We start from the raw sequence: 19601 nt of genomic DNA on the forward strand, positions 1-19601 counted from the left end.
GGAAAGCCAAGCATACTAGGGTTTTGGTTGAAAATTATTCTGTTTAAAACCAAGGCTTTCAAAGCAAAGAATACATGCAAACACTGCAGCAGATCTTGTACAGGAAAGGGCAATAAAACCTCTGGCAGAAAGATGGTCACAGTGATGGCAGTGTTTTCTGGAATAAAGAAGCTCTTGGACCTCGAAGAACAATGATACTCTGAACAGCTACAGCCACACACCCAAGCAACACTGCTCTGCTTGGTTATGCCTGTCAACACAGTTGCAGCAACAAGTGCGTGAGGTTTTAGGAGAGGATCTCAGAAGTACCTTCAACCTCTATGTTATCACAGGTGCTTTAGCCAACAAGGCTAAGATGCTAACATCCAGCTCCACAAAGGTGCCCATGTCATGGTGATTTCAGTAGCTAAAGCAGAAAACAGGTACCTAAGTGTCACTTGGGAACTTGCCTTCAATATCAAAGTCCTGGTAGAGTAACAAGGATTATTCTTCAAAAGTGCCCCACTGCATTGCAGTAGCTCCCATTCAGGTTGATAGCAAGGGAGGATTTTGGGTGAAGTAGCTCTGCCCTCATTCACTTGAATTTCAAAACAGAGGAAAGTCTCTAGCCTGCTTCATGCCACTTGTGATGACCCAGGACACATTCTCCGAGCTCCATGCCCAACTCCAACCACAAGCTCATGCAAAAATGCCAGGATAGACAATTCACCACAAAGATTTTTTGCCTTAATTTATCCCCCATGAAAGAGGCCTGGAAGTTCAAGTCTTCTCTCATGGTTGCATTTTGCCAGCCCGCACATTAATCCTGGAAATGTCAAAGGAAATCATAACAAGAGCAGCCAGCCCCAAGTACCAGTGACAGCAGATTTCCAGTCCTGCTCTCTGGGCCTCTTCGTTTTTGCAGTGGTTCCACCAGATAGAAATAATTACACAAAACTATGACATAATCCCTACTGAAATCCAAATCTTTTCATTCCCTTCCAGCCAATTGAAACTCACCCCTGATGTTTTCCAGCTCTCTGCTCCTGTGAATGAGACCGTATCCATGTGAAAATATGCTTGGATCACCCACTGTGATTTATTCATCCGGAGGCAATTTGGAGGTTGTTGCTTACAATTAGCCACTTGATCTTTATCAGCATTGTTCTCAGCCCTTGAAAGGCTGTGTTTCTTGATGCAACCCTTCCGGTACTTGGATGGCCCATTTAATTATACAACTGGACTTGTACTTGCATGGGATACCGGAGGGAGTGACATCCTAATGATGTGCAACATTCATGTTCTCTGTCAGTGGCAAGAACTAATCTTTAGAGTAAGTCCCACAATGTGTCCCTTGGAAAGCATCACAGTATAACACTGGAGGAGAGCACAGTCAGCTCAGGTGGAAGATTTTAGGGCTTCTCTTTTTAAGAAAAGCTGATGTGCTCATTATTCTACCAAATTACAAAGGCGAGTAAATCATATTGAGGTATTTAATTTTGGAGATGTCAGTTTTCCAGCTAAGCAGGCAAAAGTCCAGGCAATACTGGGTGAGAAAAAGAGCCTAAAGAAATGCACATCTCTTTGACACAATGTTTGTGAAAGTGCATTAACTGTAAAGGGAGAGCACCATTTAATAACATAGACTCCCTCTAGCCTAGCTGACAGAGTAGTTTATTCATGCTTTTGCAGGTATGTGAGCTGGATTTCAGACAGAAAGGAAGATCTGGCATTGCCTGGAAAATTACCAAGTGCTGAGATGAGAGTGTAGGGAAAAAGAAAATGAATGGAACTAAAAAGCAAGGGAATACTAAGGAAGTAGCAGGGCAATTTGGTTGGCTGTGAAATGCAGTTCCTGAGCTCTGGAAGCAACCAAGGAGGAGAATGGGAGTCATAAGAAAAGGCAAGTGGGATATTGCCTCTGTGTCAGCATTCCTACTGCCTGGGGCCATTCTTTTTGGCAGTGTTTGTATCAGCTGCAAACAGCAAGTAAGACAGTGAAATCATGCCCATGAGCATAACAAAGGGAAGTGTGTAGGGCAACATCCCTCAGAGACATTTGAGTGTAAAATCTTCAAGGAGGAATGAAGCCACTGAATGAAATTTGTTGGGGGGGAAGAATGAAACTGCCAACTTTTAAAGATGCTGGTTATTCCAGCAAACTTTCAAAGTAGTCTGAAGTTACCCCAAAATACTGCAAGAGCATGCAGTCTTCGTGCTTGCACCCCAGAAGCTACTAACAGTGTATCAGTATTCTTCAGAGTGGACAAGGAGAGGTTACTCCTTGTTACTCCTCTACTGCACCCTGGTGAGATCAGTCCTGCAGTGCCCCGTCCAGCTGTGGGGGCAACAACACAGGAGGGACGTGGAGCTGTTGGAGCAAGGCCAGAGGAGACCACAAAGATGCTCTAAGGGCTGGAGCAGCTCTGCTATAGAGACAGGCTGAGAGAGCTTATTCAGCCTGGAGAAGAGAAGGCTCTTGGGAGACTTTAGAGCAGCTTCCAGTGCCTAAAGGGGCCAACAAGAAATGTGGAGAGGGGCTTTTTACCAGGGCAGTACTGGTCCTGTTACTACAGTGACAGGACAAGGGGGAATGGCTTTAACCTGACAGAGGGGAGATTGAGATGAGATATTAGGCAGAAGTTCTTCCATGATGGTGGTGAGGCCCTGGCACAGGTTGCCCAGAGAAGCTGTGGCTGCCCCATCCCTGGCAGTGTTCAAGGCCGGATCGGTCGGGACTTGGAGCAACCTGGTCTAGTGGAAGGTGTCCCTGCCCATGGCAGGGGTTGGAACTGCATAATCTTTAGAGTCTCTTCCAATCCAAACTTCTGTTATTCGATGATGATTCTATGATTCTATGATTTTCAGAGGCCTGCTGGAACATATTAAGGCCAGCCCTAGCAACATCAAAGGCAACAGCAAGGAGTTCGTTTATTCAGCTTAGTCAGTTGGATTAGACCCTTCATTAGGATGCAGAACAAACCTCTTCTTCTTGGCAGTCAGGAGTGAGAAACAGAATAAAAATGGAAATCGGATCTCAGCCCTGAATTCCCCATTCAGCACAAGTTCCTCTTATTTGCGTAGGAACTCTAGTTCGCCTGTCTTTGTCTGAAATAAAGGTAACAGGAAATTTCAGAGCAGGAGGAGGTCAAGGTCTCTTACTTTGGGGCAGCAAGCCCTGGGAGGACTCTTGAGCCAGAACACCCTGTCCTAGGAGGAGGACAAGCAGAGGGGGAGAGCATTTGCCATGGGGTACCAGCAGTGCCATCTCTCCACAGCTGCATCTTCAGCAGGCAAACCCAACACTGAGACTTTGGAAACAACCTTTCTTAGTTGGAGTTAAAAAAGCAGTTGTCACACTGTACAGTTATTGACAGTCTGATACTTGAGTGGATGCTTTTTAACATGCAGAGCACCAGGATGATGCCACTAGGTACTTTTTCCCTAATGTGCATCTTCTGAGGAAGTTGCTGCTCTCTTTCAGGGCATCTCAGGCCAAGGGAACAAGATTTTGGTTTTGGTTTTGATTTTGTTCTAAATGAGTTTGATTGTAGGATTATTTCCACGAAAATCTGAAAAGCTCAAGCAGATAAGCCTGAGTTTGACCTCCAACATATTAGCATTGCTAAGGGGTCACTGGCACGGGTAACCAGGTATACTGCAAATACAGTTCAAGATCAGAAAGAAGCCCAAGTATTTAAAATAGGAAGCAGTTTACCCTGCTTACCATACCATCATAATAAAGCATGCTTATGTGTAAGAAGCTATTTGCTGCTGGTCTCTAAGCCTCATTTTTAATGTGTTTTAGGACAGAAGAATGAAGAAAAGATCTTACTCTTTTGGTTAGAATTTGTTTTACAATTTCACATAGGTTTGTTGTTTGTTTTGTTGTTTTTTCTTAATACAGTTTCTCGAGTGAAATCAGACATACTTAAATAAAATATTTTTTGCCCTGAAACAGGAATGATTGAAATATTAACAGCTGTTAGAAAGATACATGTCTGCATTTCACTTCATGCTGATGAAGCCTTTAAATCACTACATTATATAGCAAACAAAAAGATCATTTCCTGGCTGCCATAGTAGAAGAGAAAAGAGACTGCTAGTTATAAGCAGTCTGTGCCTTTAATTATTTTATTAATATTGCAAATTGTAACTGACAGAGCAATTAGGGTTGAATACTACTCCAGGAAAGCAACTTGACCAGTGTTGATTATCCTGTTAAACAGGTGCAATGTAGTTTAACAGAGGGAAAACCTTGTGGTTTATCTCATTAAGGTGATTTCTGTAATTCCAGTAGTGATTCCCACATCTTTAAAACTAAACTTGGTAACAGACAAAAACCGGGATGGTGGGAGACTTGGAAACTGTCTGATTCTATCATCAAATATCCATTGCTGAATTTAATTTGGCCTGAATTTATTCCTCAGTGAGATAATCCCACAGTCTCCCTTCCTCTGAAGTATGGCCCTCGGATGTCTTCACAACCCCTGTATCTCTTCAGGCAACTTCTGTCGCACCACCTCAAATCTCCTATACGAACTTAGCAGTTAGGGGCTCTAATTTTCTTCTTTGTTACACTTATTTTTCATCAACATAAACCTAATGACTTTGATGGGATTGCACCTGACTTGCTTCAAGAAAACCAGACTGAAAGAATCAGCCTCACAGTGTCTGAAGTCAGAATTGCAAAAGTGACCATTTTATGATTGTTTTCAGCAAAAATATATTTATTTCCCTTGGCTTAACCTCACAAGACAGCACTGTTGCTGCAAGACCCAACAGACAGACAGATTTGAGCATGACAGGATCTCCCTTTAGCATTTAAACTGCAGTACTGTTCAGGAAAGCACATGACTAATTTTTAAAGAATTACAGCCGCAGATATTTTTTTCAGTTCTTCCTTTTGCTCTTAAAAAACAAATCAAACTTGAATTTTCTGCCTTTTTGCCCCCATATGCTGGAAAATATTTCAGATACATTTTGGCAAAACTGAAGGAAATATCTTAAGAAAAAAACTGTGAAGCCAGAGAGAACAGAGATTTGCCATGGTGTTTTCACACTGTGAGGTTTGCTATCCATATATAAGAAAAAAAGCCACTGAACCCTTGTTTATATGTTATGGAAGGCTGTTATATAGGTGCTGGAAAAAATATTTCCTAATGTAAGTAAAAGGCAAGCATACAGCCACAAACATCATAAAGTAACAGTGTTTAATCCATCTGAACTGTTCTTTCACAAATCAAACTACAGGATTCTTCTCAAGTTAAAAATATCACTGTATATATTTTTAAGTGTCTCCTCCCTTTTATTCTGTTATTACCTACACCCTCATGAAGTCTCATCCTATTGTTTTTCAACTGCCTCCTCTGTTTGCTGTCTGTGCTGCACGGTTGAAGTTTCTATTCTAGAATTACAAAAGAAAACTAGTAAAAGAATATGAGCTTCATTTCTTGCCTTGTCTGTGGTGCAGAGCCTGCCAAAACTAGGGTTGAGGTTTGCTGGAAATTTAATTAGTTTTAAATTTAGGTTGGTTCTGAACCAGAAAGGAGACTTTTCCTTTTTTTAACTCTCTCCTAAAGACAGGAATTAATCTCACTGAGCAGTTGCAAAAAGCTGGGGAGTTTCCAGTCCCTAAATGACCTGCTAAACAACTACTCACAGAGAAGAGGCTGTTAGCAGAACCAGCTGCATCAGCCCCTCCATTTTCAGCAGCTCCTTCCCTACAGAAAGCATGAGGAATCTGCAGTCTGGCAACGTGGCATGGCTGTTCCAAACCAGAACTTTTTCAGGCTTGTAGAATATGTGAAACTACCTCTCCTCTGGTTTGCTGGGAGAAAAGTCAAGTCTTATGAGCTACTCTGCATCTGTAGAAATCAAAAGGTCTTTATCTCAAAATGACCCATGCAAGGAGTCACTATGATTTAACTCTCCTGACAACATGAAAGGAATTACAGGAGAGAAATCCATGCCTGACAATAGCATGTCTGGGTAAAATATTTTGAAGCAGTGAGGTTTGGTGCATACTGGCTGCTCTGACATGGAACTGAAAACTGCAAGCCATCAAGGTACTGTGTGACTTATGGCCGCAGCGGGGGACTGTAAGCCATGCTTTCTGTCATGGGCCAGATATGATCCCAAGTGGATTTCACTAGCATCACAGAAATCCTCCAGAGTCAGCTGGAGGATTTATATATGTAACTTTATATGGCACAAGGTTCCTTTCAGCTAGCAGAGATGATATAGCTTTTATCATGGCATGTATTGCACAACTCTTACTCCTTGCTCTTTCAGACCCTGTTAGATGAAGACATTTGCTTAAGCACGAGGAATTAAATCACAAGAATCACAGACAATTGATTTGAACTCATTTGCATGCAGCTATTTTACAACTTGCTTGGCAGGACAAAATCAGGTTTACAACTGTACAGACAGTGAGAACCACCAATGCAGAGATGGATAGAATCTACCTTTTTTCATTTAGTTTGATTCCAAATCTGTCATTCACGGTGCCAGAATTCTACCTCTCAGGTGACTGCGAGGGAAGATGAGCTCCCTAGGATTGGCTCTGGCTAGAGCATTCAGCACAGGGCTCAGCCAGGGTCAACAGCTGTTCCACACAGTGGTAATTAGCATGCAGATATATCTGTCTGATAATGCTAGTCCATTACAAGATTTCTTGTATATTGTTTCCCAGCTCCAATTCTGGTTTACCTTTTTACACAGCTATAAAGCTCCAAAACTATTCAGTGGAAACCCTTATGAACTACAAGCAAAATGTCTCAAAAAATGCCGCAAGCAGCTCAGTGTGTTCTCTGGTACTGTGACTAACCTGATCTATGCATTAGTGAAACTCCTAACAATGAATAGCCTGCATCACTAACAACTGTGGATAGTGGTCATACACACAGAAACTGTACTCACAGTTTTCACAGCGAGTCCCCGTATAGCCTGCCAGACAGGCACATTTGTAGGTACCACTTTTGTCTAGAATGCACGTTCCATCATGAAGACACGGAGAGGAAGAGCAGGCTATAAAAGAAAAAGCAAGAACATTCATGGTCTCTCATAGGATGTGGGCCCTACCTATTTTTTCTCATGATGGTTATGTCCTGGAGTAAATGATACATTCTCATTAAAAGCTACAAAGACACAGTAAAGGGTGTAATGAATACCAAAAAAAGTCTGCTTCTTCTGGATATCAGAGCCTGCAGCTTTCCTTGCAAAGACTTCACTTGAAGAACAGTCTTTCAGTCTGTTATATCCAGATGCTAAGAGACAAAAAATATATAGATGCCACATATGGGTGGTGATAGAACAGAAATTTGTACCTGAGTGGGCAACGAATTCCTCCCAAGGCTCATGGAAGACTAAGTTCTGACTAAGGACAGTAATTCATTCCTTAAAAGGAATATATATGTGGCAGTTGTACTGTATGCAACTAACCTAAAATATCCCTGAGAAAGGGAAGGAGAAGCAGAAGAGCCTGTACAGACTGATATTTTGTGGTTATTGTTCCGAAGCCAGTGAACTTTCAGCTTTGTCCTTCTCCCACCTTCATCTCATGATTCAGGAAAAGTAGGCATGTTACTTTTAACATGTTACCCTTGTCAGCTGCTGTCAGATACTGTCCTTGAAAATGCCTGATACTCAAGAGCACTAAATATCTTTCTTTTTAAAGGAGTCTTGATTTCCTGGCTTCAAACAGCATGGGACAGTACTACAAAAGGCTAGAGTCCCTGTGTTGTGTCAGAGATCACTAGTTGAGGGTACAGAAGGGAAAGTGTTACTGAAATTCAATAACTGGCTTCCATCTAACTAGACCCACCATATGTCTAATCCCCAAGAGATCCTGATGACTCCCCATCTGGTCTCCCATTCCCATCTGAAGTCTGTTGGATGAATTTTAGTCACTCATGCCAATTACTGGTTCCCATTTGACACTTGGCATGGGATGGGACCTAACACCTGCTTCCAGACCAGGCAGTGCAGCAGGTTGTGTGATTTTATCCTTTAACAACTACACATGCAGTGACCTTTCCTGAAGGCGATTTAGGCTCTTCAGCTTATTCTGTATCAATCAATACCTTTCTGGCAGTTGAACCAGTGACCTCTGTGCTGCCAGTGCCACTACTTCAGAAAGCTGTTACTTACTAGCCAGCACAGAGGAAGGGAAGACAGAAAGGGAAGAAATTCAGTTCTGACAGCAAAAGGTGCTTTTTCAGTCGTCTTCGTCACATCATTAAGGCGCTGGGGACTTCAGATCACCTCCACAGCCTCATTCTCATCCTGTAAGCACATATGCTGCTGCTGCTTTCACCTGCAGCACAGGAATTGCTCTAGCAAGCTCTTTGCAATCTGTTCCAGGGACCTTGGCTTTTCCACAATGGGAAATTTCAGGGGAAAGGTTTCAGTTTGCAATGTGCTGCCAGAGCTTTCGTTCTGTCCTGTCTCTGCTTTCAACTCCCCACTGCCCCGTGCATGCTGTATTCTTTCCCTAAACTGTCCTGCTGGCCAGGTTAACGCTTCACATAAAAAGATACTGGGAGTGTTTCAAAAGCCTTTCATGGCAGCTACACATTAGGCCAGAACAGCCTCATAATAAAGTGCACAGCAAGACCTCCTCACAAACTCTAAGCCACCCTTTGCAACGTGCCTTGTGTGGATTACCACACTTGCAGCAACCCAGCCTCGGAATAATTACCACTAAAAATGGGGCGGAAATAAAGTGCTCAACAGTATTGGAATACCAAGTGTTCCCTGCTGCGCAGAGAAAACAGAATCCATTCAGCTTGCACCATATGGATAATGGTAATTCCTTGAGTGTAGGCAGCCCTTATTCAGGAGCCCACACAACATTCATTTGTTCTGTATCAGCTCTCCTGTTGTACTATTGAGCTATGAGTAGCTAACTGCTCCTGCTACGTTCCTGACAGGTACTAATAGTAACAGTAGAAGAACAGGGCAGGCTAAGAAATGACACATTCTGGATTGCTAGTCACATACCCCTGATCATTGTTATATGCTGATCCACTCTAGGTTTGTGTATGTATATCAAGATTATATAAACTAACCAAACCTCCCAAGGCAGATATACCCTGCATGCATGACCTCATGAAGCGTGGGGCACCAGGGTGTGTGGAAAGCAAGTTACGGTGAGTCACGGATCCTGCGGGGTTTATCTGTGTGGAAGCATCATGCTCTGATTAGCCGCCTGTGCCAGGAGTGCTGTGGATAGATTTGACCAAAATTCCCTGTGCAGCTGAATAAGGAAGATGCAGGAAGTGCACAGAGGCTGCTTCACTGGCTACGCTTCCAATGTTATTTTGCAGCCGGAAAGAAACGATGGAAAGGAGTGTGGGGGATGCAAGCACTGAGCTCTAAAAGAACCACAGTAATTCTGAAGCACTACTTCTGTAATTCGTAATACTGAGTTCATCACACTATGGAAAATGCCTCTGTTTTCTTTTCCTTCAAGAAAATAATCTGTCCTTTGTACACACTTGTTTTTTAAGCTCTAATGGTGTGACACGTGAGCCAACACAAGAGTCATGTCAGGGCATTTTCACAGAGCTAATTATGAGGCTTTGCATCAGGTTTTTGCTAATTGAGATGGTGACTCCACTCCTGTCCACAGCATTGAGCAATTCTGCAATTGCAGATGCACATGCCCCTTTCTCCATTTCCTTCTGTGCTCTTAGTGCTCAGATTCAAACAAAAAAGTCTCACAAAACAGCAGCTTTTCTATGCTGGCTGAGTGTGCTTGTTCTTCTCACAGGTAGAAGGAATTTAGCTTTTGTTAGAAAAGCCTCACATTCATATGCCATCATAGGCTTTCAAACCTTCCCTGCACTGACTTTGTGTAAGTTGCTGTTGGCAACACAGCATGAAAGTTTTTAATGAAGCAAAACAGGGAGATTAGTGCAATTGAATTAATAAGAAAGAGTGGCATGTTCCACTTTTGGATTATTTTACCTGTAATTTCCTCAAAGACAGCATGAAATCCATCAAAGTTCTTGGATCCATCAGACTGGAAGAGGACATGGAGTGAAGACCCAGTGCTTCGAATGGGAGGTGGCCTCTCATTTCCACAGAATTTCTTAATTATTTGGCTGTCTAAATTGTCCCCATCACGGACCTCCACATAGTCGTACTGGCACATGTAGTCAAACTCCACGCTCAGCATGGAAAATCTTGGGGCACAAGGACACACAGTCAGACTGCATACTCTCACCTGTGCACGCTGGCTCTTATTTATTTGGATGTTCAGTTACGTTTGTGCTGCCCCCCTTCAATGAATCAACAAGTCCCTAATCACATTAAGTCCCCCTTGTTTCATCTCAAATTTTTGCATCAGGATCCTTGGAAGCCAATGGCTCCGTAAGAATATTTAAGTGGCAGACCAGTGAAATCTAAATTGAAGCCATACAGTCTGTTTACACGTATCTGGTCCCTAAACATGTTACAATGGTAGAAACTTCATCTAGGGTCAGACACTGCAGGAGGGCATATTTTTATATGGCCGTTTGCTAAAAATTGTTCTATTTCCCCTAAATAAAGATCTAAGTATCAAAAGTGACAGTATCAAAGACCAAGGCTCAAAAGCTATTTACATTGTGATGTTCAGAAGTCAGCAATTAGGGACACAAGGAAAGCTTGGGGATGTGACAGGAGCAGAAACAGGCAGAGAAAGGGAATCCAAAACGCTACAACATGTTTTGCATAAGAAAGCAAAATGGTAATAAATTCCCCACTTGCCCTTCTTTTGAGGGCAGAAATAAGTGACAGGAGTTAGTGCAGAAGGGAAATATTTAAAGACCTTTCCCACAACGTCTGTCTTTCCTAGCTTTAATCCAGCCACTGCACAAGGCTCCTGTTCATTAACAGCAGTGTCATATACTGCCATTTGGATTTGGTGGGGCACAGAGCCAAAGCATCCCACTGGAATATGAATGAGAAAGAGCAGGAGAAACACTGAGTGCCTCTGGAGAATAAGCAATGGCCAGAGGCATGGAGCCCTGCCTTGGTACAACAGATAGGAATGCAAAGATGTGGGCCTGGAGAGGCCATGCTGCTGACTGTTCAGCAGAATACAGAATACAGAATAAATTAAACTTGTTGTGTGTTTAGTTTTGCTGGGAACTCCTAATGCTCCAGACAAATGTGTTTAGGATTAGGTAAAGTCTCTCACATTCCCTATTCCAGTGTGGGCTTAGTGATTTGCAAAGAGCTCGTTTTCACACCAATGAGGTGGGACAAATTTTGGATGTGCTGCTGGATCACAGAGTCTGAAGAGGCAAGAGAGTACTGGACCCTCTTTCCTGTTGTTCTCTCCTTGGGACTCAGGCCCCATGCAAAGGAGGTCCCCATATTATGTTAAATGACCTTTCTTTGTCAACCCACGAGGTGACTTAAGAGGTTTCTTCATTCAGTCACCCTTGTTCAGGTCATATGGTTGGTTTTAGAGCATCAGGGTTACACTACATACAGAGAAATGAATGAGCAGTTGCAGGAAGCTACACCAATGGAGCACAGCCCCAGCAATGGAGCAGAGCGCCTAATTTTCTAAATCATCTGGTGGAATGTAGAGTAAAAATAAAAATGGCATCTGCTTTATATATGCATTAGAGAGACATTAATTCAATTTAGCTTTGCATAAAACGCATTAGTTGAATTCTAGTTCTGTCAGGTTTGCCAGAGGCGTCCTCACAGGCATCAGGTTATACACTACGCCTTTAAAACATTCTTTCAGTGGCAGATCATACCCCAGGTATCTACTGGTATGGAAGTTACAGGGATATACAAATTAATCCGTTCATCCTTGTCACACTTATCAGGTTACAGTTTATCCTAACTCAATCCTAAAAATATTTACTGGTTCTGCAAACTGGTACATTTCTGCTTAAAATTAAGAATTATGTTTGTAAGTACAGAAGGAATGCCCACCCTGGGATGGGAGAAGCATTATTTATAGATGTAAAGGTAAAACTGCCCGGCAGTGTGTTCCTGACCAAAGAGTATCAAGAGATTCTCACACAGAGTGAAAAGAGAGAATGAAGGAGCCATACACAAAATATTGCTTTAATTGTTTGCTTTCTCTGCTTAAAAAATTATGAAGAAAAAGTGGAAGGTATGAAAATCATAGGAGGTCTGATCTGCATTCTATTTAACTTAGCGTAGAAGCAGATACACTGTACCAATGGAATCTCAGACTCATAACTGTTAGGTCAGGAAACCTGCCAAAGCTTTTCAAAACCTCTTGGCTACAGCTCAGTTGATGGGATCCTTTACAGACCACAAGGTCTATTGCTGTTTAAATCACAGGTACAGGCAATGTAATTAACCTCAGTTCTTTCACCTGTGAAACTGTAGCTATAGTATAATTCTCTTGGATATTATGAAACTAATTTAGTGCTACAGGTCATCAGATACAAAATAAAATGCAAAGTATTGTCTTGGTTTCGTGTGTCTGCAGTGTGAATGTATTCACCAGCCCCTCTGAGGAAAGCTTCCAGCGAATGGAAAATATGTAAAACTGCATCTCTGCTGAGGCGTTAAAGAAAATGAATGTTGTGAGCTACTGCTACTGTGGTATGACATACCTGAGATGGGTCGGGCTGAGGGAGCCCATACATCATAACCCACAGAATAACAAGGCTGGAAAAAAAAAGCAGAGAAAACAAACCCCCACCACAATCCGGGCACCATTTGTCAAACCAGCTCTGCTTAGCCAACCTCCAAAGGACCTTGTGGCACAGCTTGAAACAAGGGAAGATTTATCTGTGCTCCTGAGAGTTTTGCTCTCCCTGTCCTGTATGGAGACAAACCACTTTGTTACTCTTCTGTATCTTGCTGTCCCCGCCCCTGCCTTTGCGAGCCATCAGAGTGGCAGCAAACAGGATTTGTACACAGAGAGAATGAAGAAAGGAGTTCCTTTGTTAGCAGTTGTGCTTACTCAGCACAACGCTGGCTGTGCACTACAGCTCTAAGCAGAGTTAGCAACCACAGAGGGAACCAACACCTTTATATGAACATGCAGTGAAGGGAATAATTCAGCATGGATGGCAGACCCAGGAGGAAGACTCTAGTAGCATGCTTAGCTGTGGAGCAGTGGAAGGTGTCCCTGCCCATGGCAGGGGGTTGGAACTGGATGAGCTTTAAGATCCCTTCCAATCCAAACGAGTCCGTGACTTTGTGATTCTATAATTGCAGCTGCTCATAACTCCATAAAAGGCTTGCATTTTTAATCTGAAAAAAAGCTGTTAGTGTGGGAATGCTACAAGCTCTTCTATTAAATTGATTTCCTCTAATTAAATATTAAGTCTCTCTTTAAACATACCGGAAGAAATCTGTGTATCTAGCATCATTCTTTTGCCTGGGGCCCAAAGCTGATGAGATATTGATGTGAAGGCTTTAGCTACTGTTTTTATTGTATTAGTTAGTGGGTTTTGAATACAATCCCCTGCCAAGGTTCCTTCTGCATGTGTGGGCTCCCTGCTACACACCCCTAAAAACAGTATTAATTACCCCAAATAGAGGGTCTCCTGCAGTAGGCAGGATACCCCACCAAGAAGTGTGAGATTGAGTCAGCAGCAGTGGGTTAACAGGTCTAAGCACACACAGATCAGAGAACTGGTCACATGCTCCAGACATAGGAATAGTAAGAGGAGTAACTGAGGGTGATAGAGGACAGGGCTGATAAAATGAGTGAAAGAAATAAGAGAGCGAAAATGTAGGCTAAATGTAAGGCAGGCCCCGTGAGCAACTCTCCTAGCATGAGACATCATACCAAACTATTCCTACAGGTTTTCTTCAAAGAATGTTTTAGTTCAGCCTGGTACACTCTTCAGAAAACACTGGGTGTCTTGGTGTCAAGGTCTTGAACAGACCTCGAGAGATACATTGTCCTCAGTATCTAAGAAACTTTCCTTAGCATCCAGCTGTCCTAAATTGGAATTGAAGGCACAGCAATGATGATTTACACAGTGAATGATTTGTGCCCATCACAAGCTAGACCAGGGAAAAGAACTGAGGTACCAAATGCAAAGTGGTGGCCATATCTTCGTTGCCCTAGGGCTCACAGCTGTTAACCACCATTGACTCTTGGTGATCCACATGCCCCAAGGTCCACCTGAAACCAGTGCTGGCTAGAAGTCAGTATGACCTACCTTAATTCAATGTTAAATCCAGCTTGAACATGAATAGTCCATTCACATCGTGCATTCAGTGGGTAACCCTCCAGCAAAATCTGACCTCTAGAAGCTCGAAGAACCTGCCCACACCCTGGGGAGCAAAGGAATAAAAAAAAATATTTGTGTAAAGGACGTTTAAGAGGCATTTGAAGAAAATATGTGTAGAAACAACACCAGAACGAGAAGACAGGGTGGTTTAGCGAGATAAATGCTTTCTTACCAGGCAGTATATAAAATAAAAGCACAGCCATAAAATGGCTATAAAGACTTCTGACTCTAATTAGAGTATTGCCTAGGCTAAGAGCACCCCTAGAAAAGTTTTAGTTGGTTGCTTCTTCCTGGTTTGCAACGCAGCCCCATGAAACCATTCCTTACAGTTTTTGCCCCACTCTTGATTAGCCCACCCACCCAGCTTGTTGACCCTCCAGCTCAGAAGAGTTGTAATGGATCTCATGTTGAGCTGTGTAAAACCTGAAGCTGAGGAAGTTGGTGGAAAAATGCCAAAGGACAATGAACACTTGAATTAGCTCAAGTGAGTGAAACAGTGAGAGGAGGAGCTGTTGCAACCAGCATCATAGTTTCAAATCCTTCACAAGGAGACCCTTGGAAGAAAACCAGCTGATCTATTCCTAGAGGATATGTCTGTTTGTCCTCAGGATTCACCACACCTTCCTTATGTGTTAATGCCACCATGCCAGTGGAGACATATAACCACCACAGCTCCTCCGCCAGTGACTCAGTGTAACACATACATGGTATGCAGCCCTTACCCCTTCTCTCAGGTACATTCCTACACTTCTGTCCCATCCTGCCTTTGTCACTCTCAGCTTTTCACAGTACTATGAAATGCACTTCAGTCCCCAGTATCAACAGGATAAGATGAAGTACTCCGGTCATTTGTGACCACTCAGAAAACCACTAGAGGACAAGGACCTGAACAAGCAGCAGACAAGGTCGCACACTGAGGAAGCAATATCTTTTCACAGCTACCCTGCAGCTGTCCCTAGGCAGCTGTCCAGGGATAGCTGTCCTATTTCCTCATCTTGGATGCTGAACATTTTTAGCCCGGAGTTCTCTCACCTTCAGTAACCTCTGCCTTTACCCAAGCTATAAAATATGGTTAATGGTATTTTTACTGTGGAAGGATAGTTGTTCAGTGGCTTTTATAGAGTCTTCCGTGATCTAGAAATGCAAGTGTCAGCAAAATGCATAGTTATATCATTACGCACCAAACAGAGCTAATTTCTCAGTTTCTACTTTTCTGACTACATCTTTCCAGATGGACACATTGCTACATTCCCTGGTAAGCCTTCTGGTACTTTGCTGGGGGATGAGGCTCTATCCGTAAGTCATGAATTCCAATTCAGTCTAACAGCATTGCCAAACCAGGGAACTCCAATAGGCTGCATAACACAAATAATGAGGATAAGTGAAAAGACAAATAACACAAAAGACCTCCACAGCAACTCTCTCACTTCATTTTACCTTTTTAGTCCAACAGAAATCCCTGCTGCTTCCATTTGTTTCCCAAGGGGAACCCTAAACTTTTAACCAGTAACACAGCGTGAATGCTTCCTGCTGAAATGAGTTTTAAAAACCACCTCAGGACCCTTCTTTCCTTTGGGAAAAGAGGGTGACAGTGACCTGGTTTGGTAAAGAACCAAGCCTCTGCGGTTCCAATTGATCTTAGTGGCTGGAAATCAGTCCTGCTGCTGGTCTATGGGGAAAAGCGAAAACTGCAGGTCAATTACTCCTCTTTCTTCTTAAGAAAGTGTTGCCCAAATGAAATACCCTTTGTTCATTTACCCTTGGTTACCCTTCATTAAGCAGGACCCAAGGAAACAGAAATGCTGCTCAGAATTGTTCCTCAGAAGTGCTTCATCCTTCTCTGGGGCTCACTTAGTTCTCTCTGTAAAAGACAAGGCTAATGACTGTGCTCAGCAACCACATTAGGATTCAGCAAGTACAGAAAGATCTGCTGTGGTTCACATGATAATGCTCCTTCCCACAGCAAGAAACAGGATCTTGTGCTGCTGTTGGCTCCTGCCTCAAAAACAACCTGGGACAAAGCTGCTAGAAATCTTCAGATGGTTTGACAAAGGGCTTGGACCACCTCAAAGAAAATTTCTCTTTCGTCCTGAAGGTCTTTTGAGTTGCTGATGCCTTTAACAAAGAAAAGCCAAAGAACTGGTGCAGAGATACTTGTATGCACAGCATACTAAATGCACTTTTCTGTTTGCAATGGTACAGCCTGAACTCTCTGAACACTGGTGCCAAGGAAGTAGGTTTGGCCAGCAAAGCAGGTGGTCCAGAGGCTAAAGAGGAGCCATTCAGTGACCGTCTCCAAAAGAATGTTCTCAGATTTGCTACCGCCCTTCTCTGCATGAAGCACCTTTGCGATCACATCAGATCTGTGCTCTTGTACCTCCAGCCCTTCTAGCAGAAGTTAGGCTGACTCCCTATTCAATCATCTGTTGATCAAAAGGAGCCTTTTCTCTTCCCATTCAGAATCGGCGGGAGACCTGGAAAGTTCTGAAAAATAATTTACATCCTAAACACAAATGTTGGCAAATTCTGCCTCATTTACAAAAAAATAATCCACTTTGGCAGAGTGTCAACATCCTTGTTCCTTTCCTGTTTCTGAATAAAAGGCAGCTTTCAGGACCACAGTAAGATTTCCTCTAAGGCTTGTTACTAATAGAAAACAAAACAATTCAGAAGACCTCTACGTTGTAGCCCACGGAGATCCATGGGTCAGCAGAGGGAGAGGTCCTGAGGAGACCTCCGGTAAGAGCTCATTATCTGCTGTTCAAGTGCTACAGCATTGATGTGGGGCTCCTTCACAGGTCAAGAGGACTGAATCAAGGAGAATGAGAATAGAAGAGTTATTGGTATTCATAAATGGGCTCATATGGGAAAGCAGATGTCCCTTATCATGCCTTGTTGCTACCTGTTGCTTGTTGGTCACCAATATTATGTGAAACACTGATGTTTGCGAAGTCTCTAAAACTACCAGTGCTGTTGTTCATCACAAGGACCACATTCAGACAACAAGGCTGAGGACAGCTGTTAGATAACACCACTTTGTCTCCTGCTTTGATATGTTCTCAAATGACTTGATAATTGGAGATTGACAAAGGCAGCTGGAGTGCAAGGTACAGAAGCAAGGGTCCTGCAGGTTCTTCTAGTTTTGGATTCTGATGTGCATTTTAGAGGATGCTAGTCCAATCCAATAAACAGTGCTATTAGGAAATGTCCCAGTAGGAAACTATTATAGAATCACAGAACAGTTTGGGTTGGAAGGGACCTTAAAGCTCATCCTGTTCCAACCCCTGCCATGGACAGGGCACCTTCCACTAGACCAGGTTGCTCCAAGCCCCATCCAACCTGGCTTTGAACACTGTCAGGGATGGGGCAGCCACAGCTTCTCTGGGCAACCTGTGCCAGGGCCTCACCACCCTCACAGGGAAAAACTTCTGCCTAATATCTCATCTCAATCTCCCCTCTGTCAGGTTAAAGCCATTCCCCCTTGTCCTGTCACTACAGGTCCTTGTCAAAGCCCCTCTCCAGATTTCTTGTCAGCCCCTCTAGGCACTGAAAGCTGCTCTAAAATTCTCCCTGGAACCTTCTAGCATTCTTCCAATTGACTCTATTTGGTGCGGGTGTTTTTCCCTACTAACATTCCTTTGGACTACCCTATAAAATTTCTTTTTACCAAATGATCTGCCACCCTTTGGCTGTTCTTCAAACAAGTCCATGTATCCGGCTATGCCAGCAGACAGTACAAACCAGACTGCCTCACAGGCCAGCCCATGCTGCTTCTTCCTGCTCTAGCGGAATGTATCTCTGTCCATGGCAGGGGGTTAGAACTACATGAGCTGTAAGGCCCCTTCCAACCCAGACCAGTCTGTGATTCCCCACCACAGGCCTCCAAGCACACGACCACTTTTGCTGGCAGTGTCCACAAACCTCTCCCTGCCCTATGCCATTGTGCACTTGGCTGCCGCCCTGCAGCTGCACCAGCGCCACCAGCCCATGGAGCTGGATGGGGCACCCCAGGGCCATACGGCTGCTCCCCGTGTGGTAACCAGTCCCTGCCCCACAGCTGCCTCACACACACACCAGTGCGGTGTTAAATAGGCATTAATCCTGCCCACGGTCTACGCTGCTGCTGGCACTGCACCCCGGGCCTCATCCCCTTACCCCTGCAGGTGCGGACATCGCCCCTTCCCCTGACAGCCGCCGGCCGCGGGCCTCTCTCGCTCCTCCAGAGCCCCCGGGTGACACCTAGCGGCGGCGGTGCCGCGGCACAGGAGCAGCGGGAGGGGCGGCGCGGCGGAGGCTGAGCCCGGGAGCGGGGAGTCCCGGCCGGGGGGGCAGCACCGGAGCGGGCCGGTGGTGAAAGGGTGGAGCCGGAGGGGTACCGCTCGGGTACAGCGGAGCCCGCCCGAGCCGTTCGCCATCTTTGCCGGCCCGGGGAGCAGGAGCCCGGGGCTGGGACCGGTACTCCGCGGCAGCGCCTCCCGCGGCCCGCGAGAGGGAGACAAACCCCGGCGGTCTCCGGCGGCGGGTTCAGCCGGAGCCCCGTCGGGTGCCCGGGAGCTGCTTATCCGTCCCTCCGGCTCGACCCTCCTCCCCGGCCCCAGCCCCGGGCAGCCGCACCACAGCGTTCGGACGCGGGCAGGATGCAAGTCTGCGGATAGCTGTTCCTCAGTGCAGGGGCAAGGTAGAGGCGGGCCTCGCCTGGCGAGGGGTGATAACATTCAGGGACGAAGGTTCAGCTGGGGAAGCCCTGCAAGGACAGCTCTGTCAGGAGGAGCAGTCCCTTCCTGTTCCCCGCAGGCGCTGAGCTGGTGCGGGGCAAAGCTTTGTGTGTGGGCTGTACAATGACCGGCTGGGCAGGGGGTTGGAACTGGGTGAGCTTTAAGGTGCCTTCCAACCCAAACCAGTCTGTGGCTTACAAAGGTGCCCAGGACAGGCTGCAAAGTACCAGATGTGATCCTATGTGCAGGTACCAAAGAGAAATACCTCCTCCTTTGCTCTCCAAAATGTGATGCTAGCAGATGCACTGCTCCAGCAGCCCATGCATGCTGCCCTTCAGAGGCTACTCGCTTGCCAGCCTCCAGACCAAAAGCCACATAGCCTGCAGGCCTGCACCCAGCATGGTCACAGGCTGCTTGGACAAGCAACCTCTGCGTGCCTGAGCCTACCACTAGGGCTGAAAGTGAGACAGACCTAAGAGGCAGAACGGGGGACCTCAGAAGTGTGCTGAGGTCACAAGTGCCCCCTGTGCTCCTCTTTCAAGAGTGGAAAAGTTCTGCCCATCCTAACCTGCCTCTGAAGTACCACAGACCCGCACAAAACAGACCACGTCCTCAGTGTCACACTGCTTCCCTCAAAAGAGCAACTAGGAAGGAAAGCGCTATAGGG

General features: G+C 44.8%; 1 protein-coding gene across 5 annotated transcripts in view; it reads right to left on the reverse strand.

Annotated features, from left to right (window-relative positions):
• The window catches only part of PAMR1 (peptidase domain containing associated with muscle regeneration 1), a 52279-nt gene that overhangs the window by 18773 nt on the left and 13905 nt on the right, over positions 1 to 19601 (reverse strand). For all 5 annotated transcript variants that reach the window (XM_065683178.1, XM_065683181.1, XM_065683180.1 and 2 more), the window contains exons 4-6: positions 14148 to 14262; positions 9955 to 10172; positions 6904 to 7011 (exon numbers count right to left, since the gene is read on the reverse strand). In XM_065683178.1, the coding sequence (XP_065539250.1) occupies positions 6904 to 7011; positions 9955 to 10172; positions 14148 to 14262 (441 nt within the window). The remainder of the gene's footprint in view (positions 1 to 6903; positions 7012 to 9954; positions 10173 to 14147; positions 14263 to 19601) is intronic.

Source organism: Lathamus discolor, chromosome 6, assembly GCF_037157495.1.
Source record: "Lathamus discolor isolate bLatDis1 chromosome 6, bLatDis1.hap1, whole genome shotgun sequence".
In the NCBI taxonomy this organism is placed as follows: domain Eukaryota; kingdom Metazoa; phylum Chordata; class Aves; order Psittaciformes; family Psittacidae; genus Lathamus; species Lathamus discolor.